Here is a 25,867-nt window from a genome sequence, read left to right as displayed (position 1 = left end):
AGAGGGGAACTTTTCTTTCAATGATTCTCACTTGTAATTCCAGGAACCGGTGCCCGTTGCCAGCATGGTGGCGAATGCATTGAAGGACCTGGCCTCGAGTTTACCTGCGATTGTCCAGCCGGCTGGCATGGACGCATCTGTCAGGAGGAGATCAACGAGTGTGAATCGTCGCCGTGCCAGAATGGCGGCGTTTGTGTCGACAAGTTGGCGGCCTATGCCTGTGCCTGTCCCATGGGCTACACGGGCATCAATTGCGAGGAGGAGATACTCATCTGTGCGGACAATCCCTGCCAGAACAATGCCCTCTGCCTCATGGAGGAGGGCATCCCCACGTGCTACTGTGTGCCCGACTATCATGGCGAAAAGTGCGAGTATCAGTATGATGAATGCCAGCTGGGGCCGCGTTGCATGAACGGTGGCGTCTGCATCGATGGCGTGGATACCTTCTCCTGCTCCTGCCCCCCGCTGCTCACCGGCATGCTCTGCGAGTGTCTGATGGTGGGTGAGGAGTCCTTGGACTGTAATTACACTGCACCGGCCACCCAGGCACCGCCCACACGTGCCACAACCACAACATCCACGCTGGCACCGCCCACGGTGCGGCCTGTCACGCCGCCAGAGACAACGCTTGCCCCACAGCTGCCCGAGGAGCCACAGACAACCACCGAGGGTGCAGCTGCAACTTCGGAGGAGGTTTCCGTGGAGCTTAAGCCACTGACAATGGCACCACCCGAGAGCGGCAGTCACAGTGTGTCCGTGGAGCAGACGACAATGGGTCGAGAGGTGCCCGAACCACAGCCAGAAACCACAGCAACTCCTGGGGTGAGTGCTCCCGCTTCTTCGGCTTCTTCCTCGGAGGAAGTACCCAGCATCTACACCACTCTGCCGCCGCTGCCAGGTGTGCCACGCACCACATCTGCCTCCGCGGAAGCCTCTGGCGAGGTTGTCACTTCCGAAGAATACACGACAGTGCCCCGTTTCGAGGTGAGTGGCAGTGGCAGTGCCAGTGGCAGTGCCAGTGGCAGCGAAGAAGCCACCACATTGCGTCCCACTGCACCACCCAGCATCACCATTGCCGTGGATTATGCCTCAAGCTCCTCCTCCTCGAGCTCGGAGTCCGCCGAACAGCTGCCCATGGCCACTACGGCGGGGCCGATCTTTGTGCATCGCGTGACGACCATCGAGACGAGCATCTCCGTGGATTATGGCAGTGCCACGCCCACACCAACGCCCTACTATCCACAGGAGACAACAACAACGCGAGTGGTGCCTGTGGCCAGGCCAATATTTGCCACAGAGCCACCGCTGGAAGTGGAGGAGACCACGTCCACGCATCATCTGTGGACAGAGGTGTCCACCACAGCGGCCCCCTTCTTCACGGAGTACCCCGCAGAGGTGATGATAACCACACATCGAACGAGTGCTGGCAGATTCACAACAGTCCAGCCACCAATTCGTGGCACGACAATCTCCTCCGCCTCACCCGAGGAATACGAAACATCCTCCTCCATCGAGCTATCCACGGTGCACACGCCGCTCGTTGTGGTGACCATTCTGGACAGCAATGCCAGCATTCCGCAGCTGATGACAACGACAGTGGTGCCGCCTGCCACGCATCATCATCATCACCATCATCATCACGATCAGGAGACAACAGTGCTGCCAGGAGAGATTGTCAGCACGCTGCCAACACCCAGCGAGGATCATCACCATCATTATCATCCACACCACACGCCGCATGTGGTGGCTACCACGCCCATGCCGGTGGAGATTACCACGGGAGTGCCCATGCAGACAGAGGATCTGATTGGAGTGCAACAGCCAGCGCCAGAGACCACAGCAGCGCCGTACATTCCGCCAGAGACAACATTGCCGCCACCGACCACTCTTAGACCTGTGCCTCTGCCCACTCTCAGACCAACAGAACCACCCACAGCGGCTCCTACACTGCCACCCACTGCTGCTCCCACTTTGCCGCCCGCCACTCTGCCACCGCCAACGATTCCACCAACGCCGCCATCCACACAATCCGCACAAACGCTGCCGCCACCCACGCACCACGCAGTCTACAGCACGCCCGAAGTGCCCGAAGTGCCGCCGGCACAGACCAGGCAGCCCGCAGTCACAGAGAGCAGCGAGGAGGTCGAGGGCTCCAACACAGTGGCCAGTGGAGGACGTCCGGGTGCTGGTGGTGTGCCCGAGGAGAAGGCCGGAGATGTGGACTGCATCAAGTTGGGCTGCTACAATGGCGGCACCTGCGTAACCACATCGGAGGGTTCCAGGGTGAGTAAACACCAATTGAGTCCCACTTAGACCTGCGCCCGAGTCTCCGACTTCGACTTGGGAGTAGGTCAATCGATAGCAACACTTGGCACCTCCAACGGAAACGTTCGATTTGTTTGTTCGATGCGGGAAAGTACGCCCAGAACGCCCAGTATCGAAGGAGGAGCAGTCAACTTCACCATTTTCAGCCCCATTGAGTTGCTAATTGGGCATGGAGTTTGGAGTTTCGGGAGGCAAAACACCGTTTGCCTGAGGCTCCACCTCTGTCCATTAATAAGTCATTAAATATGCCAGTCTAGGGCTGCCCGAATTGCCAAGGCAATAGGTGAACAGGGGCCGGTGGGGGCAGGCATGGAAAGTTTTGAAGGGAAACAACGGGGAGTCCATGGAGGAGTACCCTATAAAGATGAATGCTTAGAAAGTTTGAGCATGCAACGATCGTTACTCACAATGCTCCTACTTGGGCAGTCAATTTGATGCTCGACTCGAGTTGCACAAGCGAATGATGGCAAAGGGAATGTGAGAGAATTTCAAAAACAATAGCAAAGATCACTGAATATATGCAACTCAGTATAAAACAAAACAAAAGGGGTATATATCATATCTTTACCCTCATTCTACCTTTAAATCCATAAGAACGACAACAATTCGGTTGCTATGCTCCACCTCTGGCGCATTCCTGGACACAATTCCAAGTCCATGCAAATATAGGAACTTTAATCAAAACCCTTTAATGGGCTAAATTAGAAGTAGCAGCACTCACAGAACCCACAGGCAGAAGCTGCTGCACGAGCAGCAGCTAAATTTGCAAATTGACAACTTGAAATGGCCCCACAGATGCCCAGGTGCACACAGCACCAAATAGAGAGAGATACCGAAAGGTAGAGATACATATAGAGCACAGTAGTGCACAGATGTGCCCGGGTCATTCATACATAAATAATCAGTCAGGTGGATGGGAACGTGGGGCACGGCGGGTGTCTGCCATACTCTGATTTGCAGCAGGACCTTCCTTGCATGTAGTTTTGGGCACAATGGAAATTTACGAGCCATTCTTGTTGGATGTGCTTTAGTTTATTGTTTATATCTTTATGTCTTTAAGGAATTACCAAAAAGTCTAAGCTATGTCACAGATTGGCTGCTCAAACTCTCTAGAAAGTTTGGCTTTCCAAGTAAGTTTGTAATAAAAGGTATTAAAGATTCATAAATAACTAAAGCAACTAAGTTGGGAAACCTACTAGAATTTTCTGACAGCACTAAAGATCACTCTACCAACACTTAACGCATCGAAAATTATGTACAGAGATTCTAAAATCATTTTAAAACATTTTGCAGAAATTCTAATTAAAATAAAACTTTTTAAGTCCTTAGACACGCGTGACTCCTCTTTAACTTAAGTAAGGTTCTCATTTCATAACTTCTCAGTTATTTTCTAATCATTACACAACTCCTGACATTCCATCACATCCTTCATAATACTCTTAAAAAATTCCAAACTTCTCAAAATTCATTAATATGAAATTCAACTGGCAATCAAAATTCATAGAAACACACAAAACCTATACCTTTCACTCGTTATTTTCTCGAGCAAGTGCACTTCTCAGAACTCGCATCAAAAATCACTTTGAATCAAGTATTTTCTGGCACATTTCCGGGGGAAACTTGTGCAGCCGCCTCCCCCAATTCAACAGCAGCCGCAATCTGTCTGCTCTTACTCGTATTTCAGGCAATTCCCTCGACCCTTTCCCAGCATGTGAGTTCTCAGAAATTGCCAATTGCTCTTATAAATGAATAGTTAAAAACTTTTTGGAAATACTCGTACTGGTATACGTAACATTGGCATTAACAACAGACACAAAATATCAGGTAGAAAATCAGACAGAAAATAGCAACAAAATGTTCTCTTTGAAACCACAAAAAGCGTTCCCCAGAGTTGCGCTCGAAACAATAGAAGCCAGGCAGGCAGAGGCAGGAGCAGGAGCGGGCTGGCAGTCAGCAGACCGAATCCTGTATGCCAACGTATGCCTATTCAACTATTTATGAAAATACTTGCGGTAATTTTACCCCCAGAAAAAGACACACAAACTTTGACCTGATGTGGGCGGGAGCTGTATCGAATTTTCCTGGCAAACTCTGGGGCCATTAATTGTGGCAGGCAGCAGTCTCTGGCGTGGCACGCAACCAAATTTCGAATGACTGCTAATAACTGGTAAATCGGAAAATTGTGCACAAAGCAATGGCATGGCAAATGGGTATATTTATAGTGGGCCATTGGGGTTGGTGGAATTTTGCTATTGTTTTCGATTTCATATTTCCTGAAATTGTCTGCTGTACAGCAATTTTAACGTTGTCGAACACTGACTAGGGGAAATGTATACGGTTTGGAATACATTTTTTGTGCATGACAGACAGCCGGTTGAAAGTTCTGCTTAATGACTAGAAATTGTAATTGCAAAGACGTTTTCGTGTACCAAAATGTGTTTTTATTAACCGTTTTAAATTCCCATTTCAAATGTATTCAAAATTAAATTCAAGCTGGGTTAGATGTTAACCAGTTCTTTCAACACTAAACATAAATTCATATTTTTATGGTATCTTTTCAAATAAATTCAAACTTATTTAGATATTACACAGCACTAAGTTTCGATCAGCTAGAATCAGCTTTGGTATGGTGAACTTTTAAACCACTTCGTTCTTTTATGAATATTTCCATTCATATTAAACCACTTTCTGACATTAAACAGTGCTCTGTCAAGGTTACTCCTTACTTAAATATTTATACATAAATATAAAGGCCATCCCCAATGCCATTTTCTGCCACTAAACAACTTTACACCCATACACCCGATAATTGTGCCCATACACGCTACACCTCATTCATAAACCATTTCATGACCATTGAAGGTCAACAGATATTGCAGTATCTGGATGACCACAAGCGAGCAGCGTAGTCTATTAGGAGCAAACCACGCATATGGCCGCACATATGTCAGTGAGCCAGAGACGGCTACACCGTTAGCGAAATTAGCAGCAACACCGCATGCAATTCCAGTTTTTTACGACCGAAACGTGAGCCCCACCGATAGGAGAGTCGACGACGCAGGGCTAATTTATACGTACAATCCACTCCAAAGAGGCAAAGGGACGAGCAGCAGGCAGGCAGCAGCATGACAAATTGGGGTCGCACTCGAGGGACAACGATAGGTGGCATAGGTGCAGTCACACTTTCATACGTGATGATGGCGATAGGATGGATGAAAATCTGTATAAGGATCCATCTCGTCAGAGCTAAAAGCTTCCTCTGTAGAGAAATTTCTCAAAATTTCGCTTTCCAACACTTTTAAAACAACGGAAATTGCACTTAAACAGCGTGTGCTTGCCCATGTTACTTTAAAGTTTTATAAATTACTTCTCCTTTATTTGTGTTTCTACAAGACAGCTGTGCAACTTTTTACCAACACTCCAGACACTTAACCAACACTAATGCCAACTAATTTATGGCGGAGTTCCTTCTGCTCGCTCCCGCTGCCGGTTAATGAGTTAACAAAGCCAAGTGGCAATTTATTTAGAAAGTTGCCGCCAACACGCGTAGATCTCCAAAGTGTACCTATGAATCATGCAACACACAGCAAGCCACCCACACACACACACACACACACACACACACACACACACACAGGGAGCGAGAGATGTAGAGTCTGCGAGCGACATAGAGAGGGAGAATGAGAGGGAGAGTCGCTTGGCCACATGCTAACAAGAAAAAAATTAAAGTTTCATAATAAATTTAAGGCTTGAGTGAGTGACACATCACCGCAGGATGACTTTGTCATGGTATGGCAGAGCAACCACAATCTGGCATAGAACTCAACATGATGCAGCAGGAGTTCTCCTAATTTTGTGCTTTTTCTTATGTATAAAAAAATTCATAAAAGTTTCTTGTTCCATTTTGCTGCATGAAGCAAAAAGAATAGTGATCATTGCATACCTCTTGTCAAAGTCATAATACCCTCTTTTTTAACGGTAAAATAAAGTAAAAGTGACAGCGAGAAAGAGACGGAGCACATGTCCGTCGCCCACGGACATAAGAGTCTGCTCTGCTGCAAGTGGGTGCAAATTATTTCATAGGGCATATGCCACTTTATTGTTGCCAAGTAATTTAACTAACTGCTCAAACACACACACACGCACAAAGGCACAAAAGCACACACACACTCGCTGACAAAGCTTTTGTTAATTTTGAGAGATTCCCTCGTTCCACCCACCACCAGGCAGCAGCTCTCACCACTCTATTCATTTGTATAAAGAGACGAAAAAAGAAGAGAGAAAAGAGAAAGACACAGACAGAGCAGGAAAGACAGACACTTACATATGTCAGCTGTCATATTGGTTAGGCAAGTGTGCGTTATGAGTGTGAGGCGAGGCATCCTCCAAAAGCGAGAGAGAGAGAGAGAGAGAGTGAGACAGAGATGAAATAAGCCATGGAGGAGTGAGACAGAGCACACACGGTGGGGGCTCTGCTGCGTATGGCACACGGAGAAGTGCAGGCAAAGTGGCACTCGCACGCGGCGAAAGTCACTCGTAAAGTGGCATTAAGCACATTTCAAGTGCTACCCCGCCGAGTTTTTGGTTTTCGGAAAATGTTTTTCCTGGCTTTTTCCAACCAACAATCCTCTGCTCTTCCAACCCGCTGCTCTGTGTCTACTGTCTGCATTGCCCCTGCGTTGCCTTTGCCACACACCGCCAATGCCACTAATGAAAATTTTGTTGAGCCCTTTTAGGCGCCTCCATCACCGCCGCCGCCATTGCCTCTCCTGCCACACATCTCCCCGGCCTTAATGCGTCCTGAGCTTGTCAGGATCTGGCCTCTACATCCTCTTCGTGCTGCCTCCTCCGCCTCTTGCTCCTGCGGATGGCCTTTATGAAGAGTGCACTTCACTCACATTCAGACCATTCCAGGCATTTGCCTGTTGACATCTGGAAAAGCGTGTTACAATTAATTTCCATCTGGCCGAAACGCAATGAAACCGAATCAACAGGAACGCACACACAGAGGGTCATACTGTGAGGACTGAGAATATTTGAATGGGATTATGCCATGAAATTGATAGGGTTGAAGGGAATTTGTGAGAATAATATAGGTTTTCTCTGGCAGTTAATGACTGAGTTTGACTCTTATTTAAAACCAGCAGAGTAAGAAATGTTCACTGGAAAAGTGACACTGCAAGTCGAGCTAGAGAATGAAGTTTAAGGAATCAATTAGTACTGCAGGAAAATACAAATTATTGCAAATAAAATACCTTAAAAATTTCCCTTCTCTTCCTTTCCTTTTACTATAATTAAGCTTCCCTTGAATACTTAAACGTTTTATATTTATAAATACCCCTCATTACATTTTAAATAAATTCTCCGAAATTTCCATACGTTTAAGCACCAAAAAAACAAATCCCCAACACATCATTTCCGTTTGCCTCAGCCTCGGACTCCTCTTTTGCCACACCACCTGCTCATCATCAACATTTAATTCTAAATCTGCCACATGTTTGCCCCTGACTACTCATTTTCATTTTCATTTCGGTTCTTTTTATACATTTTTTGGTTCAGTTTGGTTTTGGTGTTTGGGCCAACATTCATTATGCGCCAACCGAATGCCGCAAGGTCAAAAAGCTTTAATTAAAATGTTTCCTGCTAGCAGGGCATATGCGCTCGCCAGAGTACGAGTATTCCCATCCATGTACATCAGTGCAGAGAGCCAACAACAACGAAAACAGCATTGAAAAGTGCCGACAACAATTTTATGCGAAAACTAAATGCAGGCCCGGCGGGTGCCCTCGATACACACTCCTCTCAGCTCTTACTCGTTCTTTTTGCTGTAAGCCCCCCACACGAACACAGCTTCATTTGGCTAACAAGAGTGGGAATTCAACATAAAAAATGGGCACAAACTTCCAGCAAACACTTCAAATAATTGTTATGAAGGAGCGCTGAGCAGCTAAAAAAGTCTACAAAAAAAACGGAGAGCTTTCTATATATATTTTCAAGGACAAAAATATTTAAAAGAAAAAGGTTTTGGGTGTAGGGGATGCAGGCTAAAATAACGCAAAAATAAGGCACTCTCCAAAGTATGCTACGAAAATACATGGAAGAGAGGGAAGAAAAGAAAACCGAGGGTAAAAATACTCTTTATGAAAAGTACTTTAAATAATTATCAGAATTTTATCTCTGATCAAGGCTTTGCTCCATGCCAATTGTACTTTTGATGTTGTTTCAAATTATTTATAAAATATCAGTTTTTATATTGCAAGAGGCTTTGCCAAATTAAAATACCCTCTGCCAGAGTACAATGATTGTTTTTCAACGTACAATGTAGTTCAAATCATGACCTGCTTGCTGATGATGATGCTGATGTACAACATCGTCCTCGTCTCAGCAGGCGCAGCTTTTAATGTTTTTCCGCGAAAAACACCGCTACACAAAAAAACCCAAAGCAAGCTAAACCAAAGCCGCCTGAGCGGAGCAAATTTGTTGCCAGGATAGGGTTAAGAGAGAGAGAGAGAGAGGAAGGATGCTGAGGATGCGGTGTCTGAGCAGTTAAGTAATATTATGCGATGAATCCTTTAAGGCTGTTTGGGAATTTCCGTTGTACTCCTTTGGGGGGGGTGAAGGTCATTTGTAATGCGTGTCAGGTTGTAAATCTAAAAAAATATGAACAATGTTTGCACAGCAGGTGAAGAGATTGTTTTAATAATTATTTTGCACACATTTTAGTTGTACGTGGGAGTTGCAAGACCAAGGGAATTTGATTAAATTTGATGATTATAATACATATTTTTTATCGGATATTGATGGTTATATAACGAAGTTCGATTTAAAGTTCCTCAAAATTTATATTTAAACATTTTTATAAGTTTTCAATCATTTTTAAAGATCATTTATTTGCCTTAAAGTATACGGTGGAAATTTACTTAATTTCCTCATTTAAAACTCCATAAAAATGGAAGCAAAACCCATACGAATATCATCGCTAATCGCCCCCAAGCCTTACCCTTCTTTAACTAATTACTGGTTCAAATCAGACAACACAAATAACAGGCTAAAAATATTCTGAAACTGATTCCTCTCCAAGAAAAACAGAGAGTCCCCTCGAAGACCAAGACCAGCGAAAAGTTTTTCAACATTTTCTTCACCTGTTCAAGAAGCTCTTGCAACCAGCAAAGACCCCTTGAGCTACCCTCAACATATGGCCAACTTCCCATTAAGAGGATGTCTTGTAGAGGGACCCGCAAGTGGAAGGAGACGCCTGGGCATGTCCTCTGCGTGACTGTTCCCACTTGCCTTGCACTTCATTTGCTCAATTTGATGGGGAGTGGTGTGGCGGTACTGGTACGGGTACTGGTACCCCCAAGGAGCAAAAGGACAATCGCCAAAGAAAATTACAACAAAAGTTTTTCGGGACCGCCGCGTGCCAGCCAAGTGCGTGGCTCCTTTTCCTTTCCATTGTCCTGCCCGGCTGCCCTCCTGCCTGCCTGTCCGCTGTTGCAGTTTTCTTTCCACCAGCTCATGGCTGGGCTGCACTTTAAGTGTCCCTTGGCGGCGGCATAAATTATTAAAACCAGGACAAAAGGAAGGAAAGGGAAGACGTAGAGCCAGAAAGTTAATTCATATTACTTTTCAATTTATTGGCATTTTTCGGTAAGGCCACCAGAAGGCGATCGAACAAAGCGAAGGAGTTGTTGCCAAAAATTAAATTAAAATTGTTCAAGTTTTGTTTCATTTATGGGTCTGGCCCAGCAGAGGGCAAGTCATTTTGTTGCAGTTTGTGGAGGATTTTGGAGATATACTTTTGGGGCAGTGGAAGTGGAAGTTTTTTAGGTGAAATAAATGGGAATTTCTGCGTTTTTTCGGTTACTTATTTTGGAATGATAAAAATACGAAAATCAGTGGAACTTTTCACAGAAACACTGAAGAAAATAAATACTTTTACTAGTATAAATATATATATGGATAATAATTGATTTAACCTAAAGAAAACCTTTTAATCTTGAAGACTTTCATAAGACATTTCAATATTTTTCCAAAACAATTTCCCTTTTTAAACCTCTCTCGCAGTTTATTTTATTGAATAAAAAACTGACACCCACTTGTGCACCGAATTGAACTGCCACTAAAATCCACTTGTAACCCTTTCTAAATTCTCATTACAGTGCGTTTGTCGCTTTGATCGCCAGGGACCGCTCTGTGAGCTGCCAATCATCATACGGAATGCAGCCTTTTCCGGCGACTCGTATGTGTCGCATCGCATCTACAAGGACATTGGACAGCACGAGGCCCTGGATGCCGTGCTGCCCATGCACATACAGCTGAAGGTGCGAACAAGGGCCACTAATGGACTGATCATGCTGGCCGCGGCCCAGGGCACAAAGGGTGGACACTACATGGCGTTGTTCCTCCAAAAGGGACTGATGCAGTTCCAGTTCTCGTGCGGATTGCAGACGATGCTGCTGAGTGAGCTGGAAACGCCTGTGAATACGGGCCACGAAATTACCATTCGAGCTGAGTAAGTGCAAAATGGACGTGGACGTACCACGGAATGCAATTATGTGTGGCCCCACCTCTTGGGTCACGCCCTCCACTTGACGGGGTGATTGGTGGTTGGGTTGGCGGATTGAGTAGGGGTGTGGGTGTGGATGTTGGAGCATGGACACACGAATGTTGGCATGTTAATTAACTTTTTAAACTGCGACCCCAGAGCCCAGAGAGAGAGAGAGAGAGAGAGAGAGAGCTGGAGGTCAGCATATGGGTCACTGTCAGTGGAGGCAAGTGCGCGCCGTCTGTCCGTCGGCCATTAAACTTGGACCGTGCTGAATTCCATTCGCCATTTGGTCGAGGCCACAAATTATAATGCTTCAAGTGTAGAATAAATTGCACTTTTTTTTAGGTTTTCTTCTCTTCTCTCTCTCTCTCTCCATCCTACCATTTCCGGTCTCCCATTTCCTTGAACATTAAATCCTGCGGGGCTTCCACTTGCCATCCATGCGTAATTAGTTTGGAGATTTTCCATCCTCTTGGTGCGGCCCTTTCTCCTTCTTTTTTTGTATTTAACGTTGGTTGAAAATTAAATTTTGCTGCCCACTAGCAATATTCCTGGACCTGAGGGCAACCGCTCGGCAGGGGGGAAACTAATGCCGAGCCGGGGACGGAGCCGGGACTCGTGCGTAATTAATCGCCGAACTAACATTTCCATCGACCAAAGCCAACACTTTGGCTAATTTTAGGTTTAAAAGTTGTACTAATATTTGCCCCTTGGCATTCGGAATTGTAAAATAAAACTTTTTGGGCTAACTTTTTAAATGAAATTAGTAATGGATATGGGAAAGGGCATTTATTGCGGCAGAACCTTGTGCAAATAAGTGGGTTTAAATGTGTTTTAGAGCGATATTTTTAAGAGTAAAATGTTGGGTAAAATATTCTACTTTCTTAGTAATATTATTGATATTTTCTGCAGAACAGCAGCCCTTCCTCTACCACTTTTTAAACTGCCTCTATGCTGCTGCCAACAAACACGCACTAAGAAATAATTCCCTCAGCCCATGCCCAACCAATTTTCATAAATTACACACTGGCTGCCAGCCCAACAACCTGTTGACTTAATAGTTCCTTCAATACTCTTTAAATATTCAAACGTTCCTGGCACTTACAGAGCTCGTCAAATTATCGGCTAATCAAACACTCAATGCGGTTGCATCGACAAATGCCCTTGTTAACAATTCAACTGTGTGGCAATTACTTAAAAAGTGGAATGGCCAGCACAACGATGGACAAACGCATATGGAAAATGACCAAATAATCGTTTTAGACAAATAAAATTGAACAGAGCGACCCAATGGAAAACAGAAGCAGAAATGAAGCGAACAGAAGCGAATCACGCAAATGAAATCCCGCAACGAATCAAGAGTAGACGCAAAACATTGGCATAAACAGGACATTAAGGGCAGAGAGAGAGGGAGAGAGAGTGTGTGTGTGAAAGAGAAAACCTATATAAATAATTTAGCAAAAGAGAAAAGAGCAAGTGGCATTCCAATGGCGTTCACATTTTTACGACTATCGAATCGAACACAAATTTACTTTTTAGCACTTGGTCCCCAGCTCGGGGCTATCCAATGTCCAATGGTGCGAGTTTCCTATATACAATATATACACAGAATCTATATATACATACATATGTGTGTGTATGTACATGTTGTCGGTATATATTACTTTCCTTACTTTTAATACCCTATGTGTTGGAGGGGTGTTTTGACTTTAGACAATGGGAAGACTTAGGCTTATCGTTTACTTTTCTTCATCCTCTCGATACAGAGTCTAAAATAACTTTGCTTATTAGCTATTTCATGGCAAACTAGACAGATCTACAGACTACATTTTCAGGCATTATAATTGATCCAAGAAGCAGGAGGTAGGAGCGCACGACTGAACGAGGCTCGGGCCCTAGAATTCAAGAACAAAATTCACCTTGTACATAGGTGCACATATTCCGTAGAGTATCCCCAACTTCGTCTCTTAAATCTGCACTTTCTTGACTGTTTTCGGATATTGTTTTGCTTGGTCTGGGCAAGTGGATTTACGAGCAACAAATTTATGTACGTTGCCTATTTTTATTTGGCTTGCGTGCTTAATCGGCCGAGCACTGGGTAGCAGCACCAGGGACTCCCTCAGACGCCCTGGGCCACTCGATGATGACGATGATGGTGATGGCGGACAAGGCAATGGCGGCCGCTTTGTGTGGCCATCGATGAGCCATAGTTCTTGCGCTCTTTCGCTCTGGATGTATCCTTTGGGAGGATACCCACTCTGGCCCTCTAATGAGGCTAATGCTCTATACAATTGACATTTTACTTAAGGACCTTCATCGAACTGGTGTTGCGCACAATTAGTGTAATTAGAAAGCAATAACAATTACCGCTCGTCGAGCCTAATTGCGGCTCAGGCTACCACCAAGCCCATCCCCAAGAGCTTTTTGTAGAAACAGGAATTTCCTTTTAATTATTGCGAATTTGCTTAATTCAATTCCCCGAAAGTTAAGTTCATTATTTAAGATGATTTGTGTTTTCTTTTTAGGAGAAGTTTAACAACTAAAAACTTTTCTCCACAACATTCAATTGAGCGTGTCAATAATTTATGTCCAAGGACTGCAAGGCAGAGAGAAGTTGAAATCGGAATCACTCTCCGAAACGTGTAAACAATGCTAATTTAATTTGTTGCTCAGTCAAATGCAGCTAATTGAACTTTAAATAACATTGTGAAGGAAGTTCGGGTTTTTGGGTTTTTCGGATCGTTAACGAAACTATAAAATGAATGGAGCAAAATGCTAATTGTTGTGCATAAATCAATGACTTAATGGATGAATCATTTCCAATGGGTTTTAAACTGCGTTACCGAAGTTCATTAAATTATAATAATTATTATTGGTTTTGGTATAAATTTGGTAGAGTAAAATGAAGCAGATAAATGTCAATTAGTTCTTGGAATCATAATAAAATAGTTCCACAAGACTTCATGCATCGAATGACCAACATTTAACATGATTAATTGTATATAATTTTCTATAAAAATTCACACCAAAAAAAGTATTTACAACACACAATTAAGAGTAACAAATTCGTTTTAAAACTCAGAAAAAACAATTTCGTTCCAAAAGTGATAATTTGGTCAGTTTAAAGCTTAATTTGACAGCAAACTTTTCCAATCTTTTAAACAAACCCAATCTGGTTCCCGTCTATCAAAACTAAAACAAACAAACTCAAAAAAGTTCAACAAATTTCACAGAAACAATATCATTCCGTTCGATTATTTCGTTTGAAAAGGTAAAAGAAATCAACAAAATATACGAGAAGAGTGTACTCCAAACAATCCAATATGTTGTAAAAAACTAAATGCAATCAGGGAAAACTTTTTCCATGCCTCGCACTCGTATGGTAACTTTTTTACTGCTATAAAATAACAATAAAAATCGGTGTCCTGTCCTCTTGCCACGCATTTATTGCACTGGCTTTTTGCTGTATTAAATAATCTACATTCAAATGCAATAAACGCCAAGATATGGATCCCAGTCGACCATCTCCAAAACAAGCTGTACCAAAAAAATACAGAAAAAATGGGTTGAAAAAATACGCCATATAAAATCAGTAACATTTTCACAAAGGCGTATGTCCTCACAATAAAGGACATTCAAATAAAAGCAGGTGACACTCGGCCATGAGGTGCAATAAAAACCATGGGGGTCTGGCATTCCACCACGATGTCACATCAAAGGTTTGAGGCAAACAATTCCATACCAAAAAAATACGTGAAGGCGCTGGTTAAATTTGACAGTCTATTGACATTATAGGGAATTGTTATTGGAAGGCTATGACCAAGGGACCGTGCAATGTGGCTGAAGGGAAATGGTACAGTAAACATAAAAGAGTGCTGCGGGAAGTTGAGAGGTAAATGAACATATGTATTAAAATATTGGTAGTAATTCTATAAACATAAAACATGTGTTCCGAAAGATTGATCTTCCCTTAGTCCATAATTTATATTCCAATTTATTACAAGAAAAGTTCTTAGAAAATAAAGCGGCTTAAAATGAACACAAAACCTTTATAAAAACTTGCTAAAAACCACCAAAAAGTCTAAAAATATTTACCAAAAATATGCACATGACATAAATGAAATAGTTAAAGAACTGCCCACAAAGGGGAACCAGCCTTACCCCCTGACTGACACAATTTCCTGGCAAACCTTAAACCACTGTAGTAACTTCGATGAGTTTCCAACGCGAAAGGTCAACAGGCAAAAGGTAAACCCAAACAACAGCTTGCAGGATAACTGAAAGCTGGGGCCTGAAACCCTTTTTACCTTGCAATTGGTGGGGGGGTCTGGGATATTGTGGTGTCATAAATATTTGCACGCATCGGCATGCTGGGAATTTTGCTTTAAAAGTGTACCAGGTTCACCCTCAAACGGAATCCAGAGAAAAGCCAACACCCCGTTCCCCAACTCTCTCTCACACACAGAGAGAATCCAGAATCCAGAGAAAAGTCACACACAGAGAATGAGGGCGGACCGTGCGGCATATTAAATATTTGATGCAACACCAAGGGGGGCTACAGCAAAAAAAAAAATAAAACTAAAAAGAACTTTCCCGAATACCTCTTTACAGATTGGACTTTAGCCGGAATTACACACACTGCAATGCCTCGCTGCTGGTGAACGACACATTGGCCATGTCCGGGGATCAGCCGACGTGGCTGAAACTACTGCCCCAGCGACTGCATACCCCGGAGGTGATACTGAACACATGGCTGCACTTGGGCGGTGCGCCCCAAGCGCCGATTGGCCTGATTATCGAGTTGCCGCCAGCACAAAGCGGCACCGGCTTCACCGGATGTCTCCACACGTTGCGCATTAACGGACAAGGGCGCGAAATATTCGGGTAAGTACTCCGTCGATACATGTCTCTGCTCTTGCTGTACGCGTTTTTTCATACCCTGTTGACAAGAGGAGCGGCAGCGGGTATATTGGGTTTTGGTTTAATATATTTTGTTACAAAAGTTTACATTCTCTTAGGCGACATTACCAATACTTTTTCTATAAATTGAAGAGTGTAGATTGTTTTTTTCAGTTTTTTTACTCACAATTTTAATATTTTGCCACATAATCAAACCCAATGGGGGCACCAGGTATCCCATAGTCTGCACCATCAATCACAGAGCTTTCTCGCCGCTTGTTTTGTGTATTGCCCTTTGGGCACTTTGAATGCTGGACTACGGCTAATGAACATCTCTGCCCGAAAAAGTTACGACGTTTCTGTGGCGGATGGTCGATACGGGCGGAACTGATGGCTGTGAGGCATCTCTCTTAAATGTTTATGCCGCTTACACTGACCCACGCACTGCCACCCGTGCCTGCAGGCAGCATGAAAAAGCAGAGCAGTTGGGAATAAAATGAAACCATTTGATGGCCAAATACTGCCATACACACGCACCCACAAAGTTGCCAGGTGCTGAAAGCTGTTTCCTTCATGGTAGCGTTGCAGTAAAAGAACCAGATTATATGGCCACTGAACGTAAAGAACTTTTTTGTGTGGTACTATATCCATGAAAAAATTAGCTCGACCTGCGTGAACAGATAAAACTGAGAATGGTAGCCCGAGTCATACATGCGATAGGCATTAATGCAGGTACATAATATGGCAAAGGGAAGGGAGCTTTAAGCAAAAGGAATGCAGAGAGTATGCAATGCATTTATGCAGAATTTGTAGCAGCATTTCTATGACATTGCAGTGAATTCTTAAACAAGCGAAGCAAAGAGAATGACCGAGAATGCAACAACAAAATACATGCAGTAATAAGGGTGGTTTTCTGCTTAAAGAATCAACACTCGTGCCCATCCGTAGTAAATCGAGTTTTTCCATTTAATTTATCTGGTAATAAATCAGAGAGAAGCTTCCGCTGAAAATGAACCCATCGATCTTTGATTTCTCTCATAAAGAACTCTTGTATTTGTTATGAGTTAAGTAGACGAATGATCTGTTCGAATGAACCTGTTTGAGTACTTGTAATTTGTGAACTTTTCTCCATAATAAACTCACAACTTCTTTCCCTTAGAACTTCCTTAAATGAATAGTTAAAACATCCAAATAAGCGTCTCCAAGCATCTCCCATAGTTCCATGTTTCATGGACCATCTTTTTTCTTAAAGTAATGCCTGAATCACCAGCGAAATGGCCAATGCTAAAAGCTTATATATTATGGACTCCTTTTGGCAAGGCAACTTTGGCACTGAAAAGAGTTTTGCCTGTCAGTGAAAATGAAAATGCAGCAAAAACTTGATGAAAAGGACAGGCGCTGAAAGCGAGAGAGACAGTGAGTAGGGGGGCGAATGCGGAAGCCATTCGTCAGCATTCAACGTTCATAAAAGCGCGAATGCAAACAGATGGGCCCACCAAAATGGGTGGGGGAGGGGCAGGGGCAGGGACAGTGTGTCCCGGACACATGCAGCTAGTGAGTGTCGTAGTGTCCTTGTCAATGTGCTGACAGCTGTGGGGCTGTTTGTCAATTGGCACCAAAAAGGACGACAACGACGGCGACACATCGTATGTACGTCCCATAATATTGACACATCGAATTAGACTTGATGAAATTAGCGCACGACACCTGTAAAAGCCTCCCTTTCTCACTCTACTTTTTGTTTTTCCCTCTGTATAGCGACGCCCTGGACGGGTTTGGCATTACGGAATGCGGCTCATTGGCCTGCCTGTCGAGTCCCTGTCGCAATGGTGCCGCCTGCATCAAGATCGAAACGAATGATCTGGACGAGAATGGCGAGAAGGCAGAGAAGTGGAAATGTAAATGCCCCACGGGCTATATGGGTCCCACCTGTGAGATATCCGTGTGCGAGGATAATCCCTGTCAATATGGTGGCACTTGTGTACAGTTCCCCGGCAGTGGCTATCTGTGTCTGTGTCCGCTGGGCAAACATGGACACTACTGCGAGCATAGTAAGTTCCAAAGGGAACACCCAGCTCTTACTCCTGCTAATATTCTCCCCCTTTGAAGATCTCGAGGTGGCTCTGCCCTCCTTCTCTGGCAGCGTTAATGGACTTTCCTCTTTTGTGGCCTACACCGTGCCCGTTCCCCTGGAGTACTCCCTCGAGCTGAGCTTCAAGATCCTGCCACAGACCATGTCGCAGATCTCGCTGCTGGCATTCCTCGGTCAATCGGGCTATCATGATGAGAAGAGCGATCATCTGGCCGTGAGCTTCATACAGGGTTACATTATGTTAACCTGGAATCTGGGTGCCGGTCCGCGTCGCATCTTTACCCAGAAACCCATCGACTTCCGGCTGGATGCTCCACGAGTGCCCTACGAAATCAAAGTTGGCCGCATTGGACGTCAGGCTTGGCTTTCGGTGGATGGAAAGTTCAACATTACAGGACGTTCCCCGGGCAGTGTCAGCCGCATGGATGTGCTGCCAATACTCTATTTGGGTGGCCATGAAATTGCCAATTTTAATACCCTGCCACACGATCTGCCGCTGCATTCGGGTTTCCAGGGCTGCATCTACGATGTCCAGCTGAAGGCTGGCGCTGTCACAGTGCCCCTGCAGGAGACACGCGGCGTTCGTGGACGCGGAGTGGGTCAATGTGGCACCAGGGAGTGTCATCGACATGCCTGCCAGCACGATGGCGCCTGTCTGCAGCATGGAGCAACCTTTACGTGAGTGCAAACCCTCCCAAAGTGTACCCCAAATGGCGCTTAAATGCGGAATTCTTTTTGTAGTTGCATCTGCCAGGAGGGCTGGTATGGCCCATTGTGTGCACAGCCCACGAATCCATGCGATTCGTTCAACAACAAATGCTATGAGGATGCCACTTGTGTGCCACTGGTGAATGGCTACGAATGCGATTGTCCTGTGGGTCGCACGGGCAAGAATTGTGAAGAAGGTAAGGGAGTTTTTATTCAAACTTTCAATCGGAATACAATTTTATTCCTCTCTCCACAGTAATTCGCTCTCTCAGCGATGTCTCACTCACCGGCAGACGCTCCTATTTGGCCGTTCGCTGGCCCTATCTCTACGATGGCGGCGACAAACTCGGCGCCAAGCGTTCCCAAATGGTCAGCTATCGGAATTTCACCAAGAAGTTAATGCCCCCCAAGCCCATCTCGACGCCCAGCACACACTTTGTGATGAAGCTGCTCAATGAGGTGGAGAAGCAGCGCAGCTTCTCGCCCGTGCCCCTCATGGGTTCGAAGACCTTCGAGGAGCATCATCGCGTGCAATTCTTCTTCATTGAGTTCCAGCTGCGTCCGCTGTCGGAGCGTGGATTGCTGCTCTACTTTGGTACCCTAAACAACAACCAGGACAAAAAGATTGGCTTTGTGTCGTTATCCCTGCAGGGTGGTGTGGTGGAATTCCGCATTTCGGGTCCCAGCACCCATGTCACTGTGGTGCGGAGTGTCCGCATGTTGGCCATTGGCGAGTGGCACAAGATCAAAATGGCCCAAAGGGGTCGCTGGCTAACCCTGTGGGTGGAAGGCAGTGCCTCCTCGGCATTGGCTCCTTCCGCAGAGGTTCTCGTGGAACCGGACTCTCTGCTGTACATAGGTGGCCTCAAGGATCTGTCCAAGCTGCCGCATAATGCCATTTCGGGTTTCCCCATACCCTTCCGTGGCTGTGTTCGCGGTTTGGTTGTCAGCGGCACAAGAATTGTTTTGAATGAAACCAATATTGTGGGTGAGTATTGACAGGGCACTATCTTGCGTTTCGATCTATAAGTTCTTTTTTTTCCCCCACAGAATCTCGTAATATTCGTGACTGCGATGGCACTGCTTGTGGCGGTGATTCCTGTGAATCTGGTGGACACTGCTGGCTGGATGAGAAACTGCAGCCTCATTGCATCTGTCCGGAGTATGCCAAGGGCGATCGTTGTGAATATTCCGAGTCCTGCAAGCTGATACCCTGCAAAAACAATGGTCGCTGCCTGCGCAGTGGTCGCTGCTCGTGTCCCAATGGCTGGGGCGGTTTCTACTGTGAAATTGGTAAGTACTTGCCAAAGAGAGGTCGCTGCACCCTTAAATATTACGCACAAAATATAAGCATTAAATACACTCAGAGAAAAATGGCAGAGGATATCATATTTACGTTAAATATTTGTTTTTTAAGTTCAAACTTAATGAAAAAAAAAAAAAAAATTTGATTTTAATATAAATATTTTAATTTAATTCAATTTAAATATAAAACACTTAAAAAAAATAAATGTTTTTATTAAATTTGAAAAAAAATGAAAATATTTATTTTAAATACATTTGAAATATTACTATTTTACCTAAGAAAATATTCCATTTAAATGTGTAAACATTCAATTTAAATACGAAAATATTTTTGCTTTATTTTCTCTGTGTGTGCATTAATGATAATTATGAATCATTGAGTCAGTGAGTAAATATATTTTAGTTACAGCTCAATAACCGTGACACTAATAGCAATAAATCATCATACAATTCGGGCTAAAAGCAAACACGTTTCATAAATCTTTTAAAATTCTCGCAAATGTGTCACGAGTAAAAGTACAGAAGCCGAAAACACAAAAACGATTTTATTTCACTTGTTGATCTCTTTTTATTTTTGTTGGGTTTTTTGTTTGAGAGGAAACAAGTTTTTTCGGACGCACAGCCACAGCGAGAGTAGAACAATATTATTATTATTATAATTAGAGATCTACAACAACAGAATATAACCATTAACAGCAGCAGCATTTGGCTGGTGATGTCTGGGGGATGGTTCAGTGCACAGCGGGGTCAGGAAGTGGCACAGAAATTAGCAATCTGATTCGCAGCCAAACAACAAAAAAGACAAAAAAAAGGGAACACTAAAATTTCGTATGATAATAGAGTTGGAAAATAATTAAAAATCAGTCATGACTCAAAGTTGAATGCTGCGCGAATTTGTTTTGGAGAGATTTGCATATCCGTAGGAGAGCGAAATCTATAAAACAATATGCAAAACTACATTCTCTTAATTGCCAAATAAATAAATAGATGTTGGATCATTTATAGTACTAAAACTGATCTGGATTGAGCAATCACATTTTTAGTGCCTTTGTTTGAGGGTTCTCCCTGCAGTTCCCTACTTAAAATTCAACAAAATTCATCAACAGATTTTTGAATGAATTTCCAGCACACTTTCCAATACCAATCCAAGTACTTGTCACAGCTGAAATTTTCCAATCAGTAACTCCACCTGTTTCCCGCACCAACAATCTCAATAATTCCACCTTTCTGATGATCTCGGAATCTCGAAATCATAATCATTCCCAACCAAAAACATCAATCAAACAATCTTCGAATCCAGCTTTTTTTGACGATGGGAAATCCCATCGGGCTGGCTGCCTGTCTGCATCTTCTCCAGCTCCAGTGGAGATATTCAGCACAGCTGTCTGTTGGCAGTCGGTCGGCCTTTCACTTATTAGCAAATTGTGAATTAACATGCCACAGCAAAACAAGTTGAAATTGAAGTTGAAGTTGAAGAAAATAATACAAAACAAAACGCACAAGTAACACAGAGAAGGGAAGAGAGGCAGAGGAAGTGGCTGTGGCAGAGCAGGTGAAAACGAAATGGAAAATCAGAACTCTAGAGAGATGAGACCAAAGATGAGGCAAGTTTTCAGTGCACTGGGAAGAACTTGAAAGGAAAAAGAAGATCTTAAAAAGATGAATCTTGTAGATCGAGAACAAATATCAAAAGATCTCTGTGAAGAAACATCTCCGTTTTGATGTCAAAATCGCCCACTGAATATCCTTGAATTTCAGAAAGAAAATGATGTAATGAAGGAGAACTTACCTCAGAACAGGGTACTCTGGATTTTATAGAGCGTGTTACCTGAGGAGCAGTACTAAAAAGTACCTATTGATATTATTATATTTTTTGAGTGAGATATTTATCTTTTACTGAAGACTCTTATCAAAAAGATTTTAATGTTTTTTTACCGTGTAGAAGAGGCTGGCGATGGCTCAAGTCGAAACAAATGAGATCAGGGTCTAAAGCGCTAACTCATTATGAGTAACAAAAGATGGGGATGAAGTTGAGGATGAAGATGAAGCCGAAGACGATGATGGTGTAGATTAAACAATGCAGTTGAAGCTAGAGTTAAGAGTGAAGCCAAAGCTGAAGCTGAAGCAAAGACTGAAAACTGATTCCGCACTCGTTGCGGAGTCTATTACAGATACTGCCACTGATGCTGATGCTGTAATTTAATTATGTATCGCATGCAATATGTTTAATGCAATTTGCCCCCACCTTTGTTCCCTCTCTCTTCCTGTGCACAGCCATGAGTAAACCAACAACACCGAGCTTCCGTGGCAACAGTTACCTGATCTTGCCGCCACCCCGCATACCCATGAAAGACAAGCGGCGCGGACCCTCGCTCTATGTGCGCCCCCGCGAAGCCATTCAAATCAGCCTCAATTTCTCCACCATCGAGCCGGACGGTCTGCTGCTCTGGAGCGAGCACGATCGCCGCAAGTTCTTGGGCCTGGGCCTGGAGAATGGCCACCTGAAGCTGGCCAGCAATCTCTTGGGCAGCAACAACGACACGGTCCAGGCGCCAGCCAGTGGCTTCATAGCCGATGGCGCCTGGCACTGGACGAGTGTGCTCTTGGATCGCACTCGACTGGAGCTGCAGCTGGATGGTGAGGTGATCTTTACGGAACGTTTGCCGGAGAACCCCAATAGGCGGGATGCCCCAACAACAACAACGCAGGCCACGGCTTTGGTGACCAGCAGGCGGCGAACGTCGGGCAAAGAGCCGACCATTAGCTATGAGGATGTCTTTTATTTGGGTAAGTTTCAGCCATTGGAAACCATAATTTACATAGAATTTAACACTCACCGACACTTGATGCAGTTGGCATTTGTTATTTTGTTATATTGCCTTATAATACACTTAATTCACATCGAAAAACATAAACAAACTCTTAAACGCCGACGAACATTGGCCTAAAAGCCACTTGTTGAGTTGCTGGTTTGGTTTTTACACGTTATTTAGTCTGAATACACTTGGCAACTAATTTGTTGTTAGCTTTGCCCCTGTCACACTTAATTCACACCGAAAAACATAAACTTTAGCTTTAGAAACCGACGAAATTTAAAAGTTGTTGTCTGGATTTTGAGCTGTTGTTTTGTTTTGAGCGTGGAATGCAATGTGACCGTGTAATTATCGATCAAATATACCGTCGGACCATCAAGAATATACCATAATATACCTTCTCATTTTAAAAGTATACCTTAAATATACCGTAGTCTTAAATCATATTCCTCGAATTTGATGTTCTATTTGATATTACTAGCTTTCAAAGACTTTTAACACTGAACCAATAATTTAATCCGCTTGAAGAATAAATTTGTCTTATTATAAATTTTCCTTTTTATTGGATTGTATACCTTATGACCTTATATTTTACATATTTGTGTTTGAATTTTTCTTATGGTCAGATAGTCATTCCCTCCTCTAAGATATACATATGTAACAGAAATACGCGCCTTTATTTTAAATAATTTATTTTCTTTCTTCTCCTTATATTATATAATATTAGTTTCCTTTATAATCACACTATTTTTTGTAGTCATCGCTTTCAATTGCCCTTGCATTAAAGAAAAGCTATTTGTGTTCGGGTTTGAAATTTTCACAATATATTTTCTCACACGAAAGCGTTTGACACGGGCAATATAAGCCAATTGCATGTAACGGTAGACGTGATAGCTCATATTTGCGTTGTTTGTCGAGTTAGGCTGCCAACTTAAGCGAATGTTATGCTTAAATTCATGAAATGTTAAACGCAACAGGTTGCTGTTAACGTTAACAGAGTGATGTAGACCTGTAAACGTTTCAATTTAAAATAACATTTAAAACAAATTCTAAATATATGTATTTATTTTTATATTCAATTTCCATTACAGGCGGCTTCCCCAATCTGGATTCGGTGAGCAAACGCACGCAGGGCCGCTACTTTGAGCCCTTCAAGGGCTGCCTGCAGGACATACAGTTCGGGGCCGAACCAAAGGCCATTATCAGCGATTTCTCGGCGTATCAGGGCGAGAATATTGGCTCTTGTGATCTTCACGGTGATGAGCCGATTGTTGTATAAAAACAAACAAAAAACCGAGTATCAAAATAATCAAAAAACAAAAAGAAGATTCCAAAAAAAAGAGGGGGACGATTGCATGGATGAAAAAGAAGAGAAGAAAACTACTTGTAAGCTAAGTGTTAAGGCGAGATTATTATAGGACATGGACGACATATTTCCCGGCATCACTTTTTGGGGCAAAAGCTTTCGATTAAAGATCGATTTATTAAAAAGAGACAAGCAAAGGAACGTAATTTTGTAAATTTTATAGAAATAAAAACAGAAAAAACTGAAAAAAAGACAAAAAGCTTAGACTTAAAAATATCATGGAAATTGAAAAAGAATTGAAAAGAAAGAAAACTAAACTCTTGAATGAAAATTATATAGTTTAGGAAGTAAAAACTAAATCTAGTGAATACCGATTACCAGATACAGATATAATACTTCTCTTACGTAAGTGATATTTCAAATGGAATAATGGATAAAAAAAGAACCCCCTAAAACAAAAAGGATCTTTAACTGAATGTATATTTGTTTTTTGTTTGTTTGTTGATTGAGAAATTTTGTTATGCTGTTATAACTATAAACTCTATTTATATAAAGACTATCCAGAATTTGTGTTCTCTTTCGATTCTATTTACTCAAAACACTCTCTACGAAAACTGCCCTACGTTTCTGCCATTTTTGATTTGTTGAACTTTTAAATGACTTTTATCTAAGTTAATATTATAACGTATAAAATATTATTGTTTTCCCTGTTATCTGTATACGTTATATAGCATAATGCTCTCTCCCGATTGAAGCCATTTAGTTGCCTTGTAGTAAGTTAGTGTATAATCTTGATCTCTCTCTAAACTATGATTTATCTAACTCAAAGCAAACCAAAAAAAAAGAAGCCCATACCGGCAAAATATATAGTTACGAAAAGTCATACAATATAATTATTCTTATAAATGGAAACAACCAAGTAGCAAGATCCCAAAAAAAATAAGAACCTTATATATAAATATATACAATACGATATACAATACATGAAAAAATAAATTGGTAAAGTGTAACCAAAAAAAAACGCAGTACATTAAGTATGTATTTATTTCGAGAGACAACTTAATCAGTTATAATTTAAAATAAAAATAAAAAAACGAAAAACGGAAAATAGAGAAAGTTAATAAACCAAAGGAAAGATTTTTTATTGGTGGACCTATTTACAAAAATAAATACATTTTTAAATATTTCAGCTTTAGTTTTCAAAGATTGTGCCGCTATAAATACCAAGAAGATCGGTTTAAGCCTTCGAAACAGCTGCAGATTTCTGCTTTTTTCATATCCAAAACTAGAAAACAAAGCGAGAGGAAATTAAAATATATCATCCCGAATGTTATACACCGATAAAAACTAACCCACATCGTGAAAACATTTGTTTATGTTCATATTTGTAACAGACGAAGTCTCCCAAAAGATTAAACTATTTTCTTTGGCATATTCCTCAGCCTCAACGGTGGGAACAGATCGCTGATCTGCAATATCAGCCTTGTGTCCCAATAAAGCTATCACTATCCTGGGTGTACAGCGCTGAAAGATCTCCCTATTAAGAGATTTTGTTCATCTTTAGGATAAGGACTCCATTTTACCTTTGCTTTGAGTTCGACAGCCCACTCTTTTGCAGCCTCATAGCTCTTTCGATTGTGTATGTCGTAGACAAGTAAAGCGCCTTGAAAATTTGTATAATATCTTCGTAAAATATCCTTGAAACTAAACCAAACTGTGAGACTTTAAGCAGATCTATAGATTAGCAACCCACTCACCATTTTTGACCGGCTGTATCCCAGATCTTTAGTCTTAAATTTAAATGCGGTTCACAGATTGTCTTTACCAGAAACTCAACTCCCACTGTGGGCTGTCCGCGTTCCAGAGTTTCG

At 42.8% G+C, this 25,867-nt stretch overlaps 2 protein-coding genes across 2 annotated transcripts in view; one reads left to right on the top strand and one right to left on the bottom strand.

The window, feature by feature from the left end:
- The window catches only part of LOC117902805 (MKRN2 opposite strand protein), a 64,301-nt gene extending 41,289 nt beyond the window's left edge, over positions 1-23,012 (bottom strand). Inside the window, exon 1 of the mRNA XM_034814426.1 lies at positions 22,715-23,012. The gene's annotated coding sequence lies outside the window, so the exon portion shown is untranslated. The remainder of the gene's footprint in view (positions 1-22,714) is intronic.
- LOC117902778 (protein eyes shut) overlaps positions 1-24,830 on the top strand; it is a 44,825-nt gene extending 19,995 nt beyond the window's left edge. The window contains exons 4-13 of the mRNA XM_034814374.1: positions 44-2,283; positions 10,485-10,837; positions 15,485-15,757; positions 17,531-17,823; positions 17,882-18,542; positions 18,606-18,769; positions 18,829-19,560; positions 19,623-19,865; positions 22,152-22,664; positions 23,782-24,830. Coding sequence (XP_034670265.1) covers positions 44-2,283; positions 10,485-10,837; positions 15,485-15,757; positions 17,531-17,823; positions 17,882-18,542; positions 18,606-18,769; positions 18,829-19,560; positions 19,623-19,865; positions 22,152-22,664; positions 23,782-23,969 — 5,660 coding nt within the window. The 3' untranslated portion in view covers positions 23,970-24,830. The remainder of the gene's footprint in view (positions 1-43; positions 2,284-10,484; positions 10,838-15,484; positions 15,758-17,530; positions 17,824-17,881; positions 18,543-18,605; positions 18,770-18,828; positions 19,561-19,622; positions 19,866-22,151; positions 22,665-23,781) is intronic.
- The last annotated feature ends 1,037 nt before the right edge of the window (positions 24,831-25,867 follow it).

The sequence above is a fragment of the Drosophila subobscura genome, chromosome U (assembly GCF_008121235.1).
Source record: "Drosophila subobscura isolate 14011-0131.10 chromosome U, UCBerk_Dsub_1.0, whole genome shotgun sequence".
NCBI lineage: Eukaryota > Metazoa > Arthropoda > Insecta > Diptera > Drosophilidae > Drosophila > Drosophila subobscura.
The sequence above is the reverse complement of the archived record's forward strand: the minus strand, read 5'-3'. Positions and strand labels throughout refer to the sequence as shown.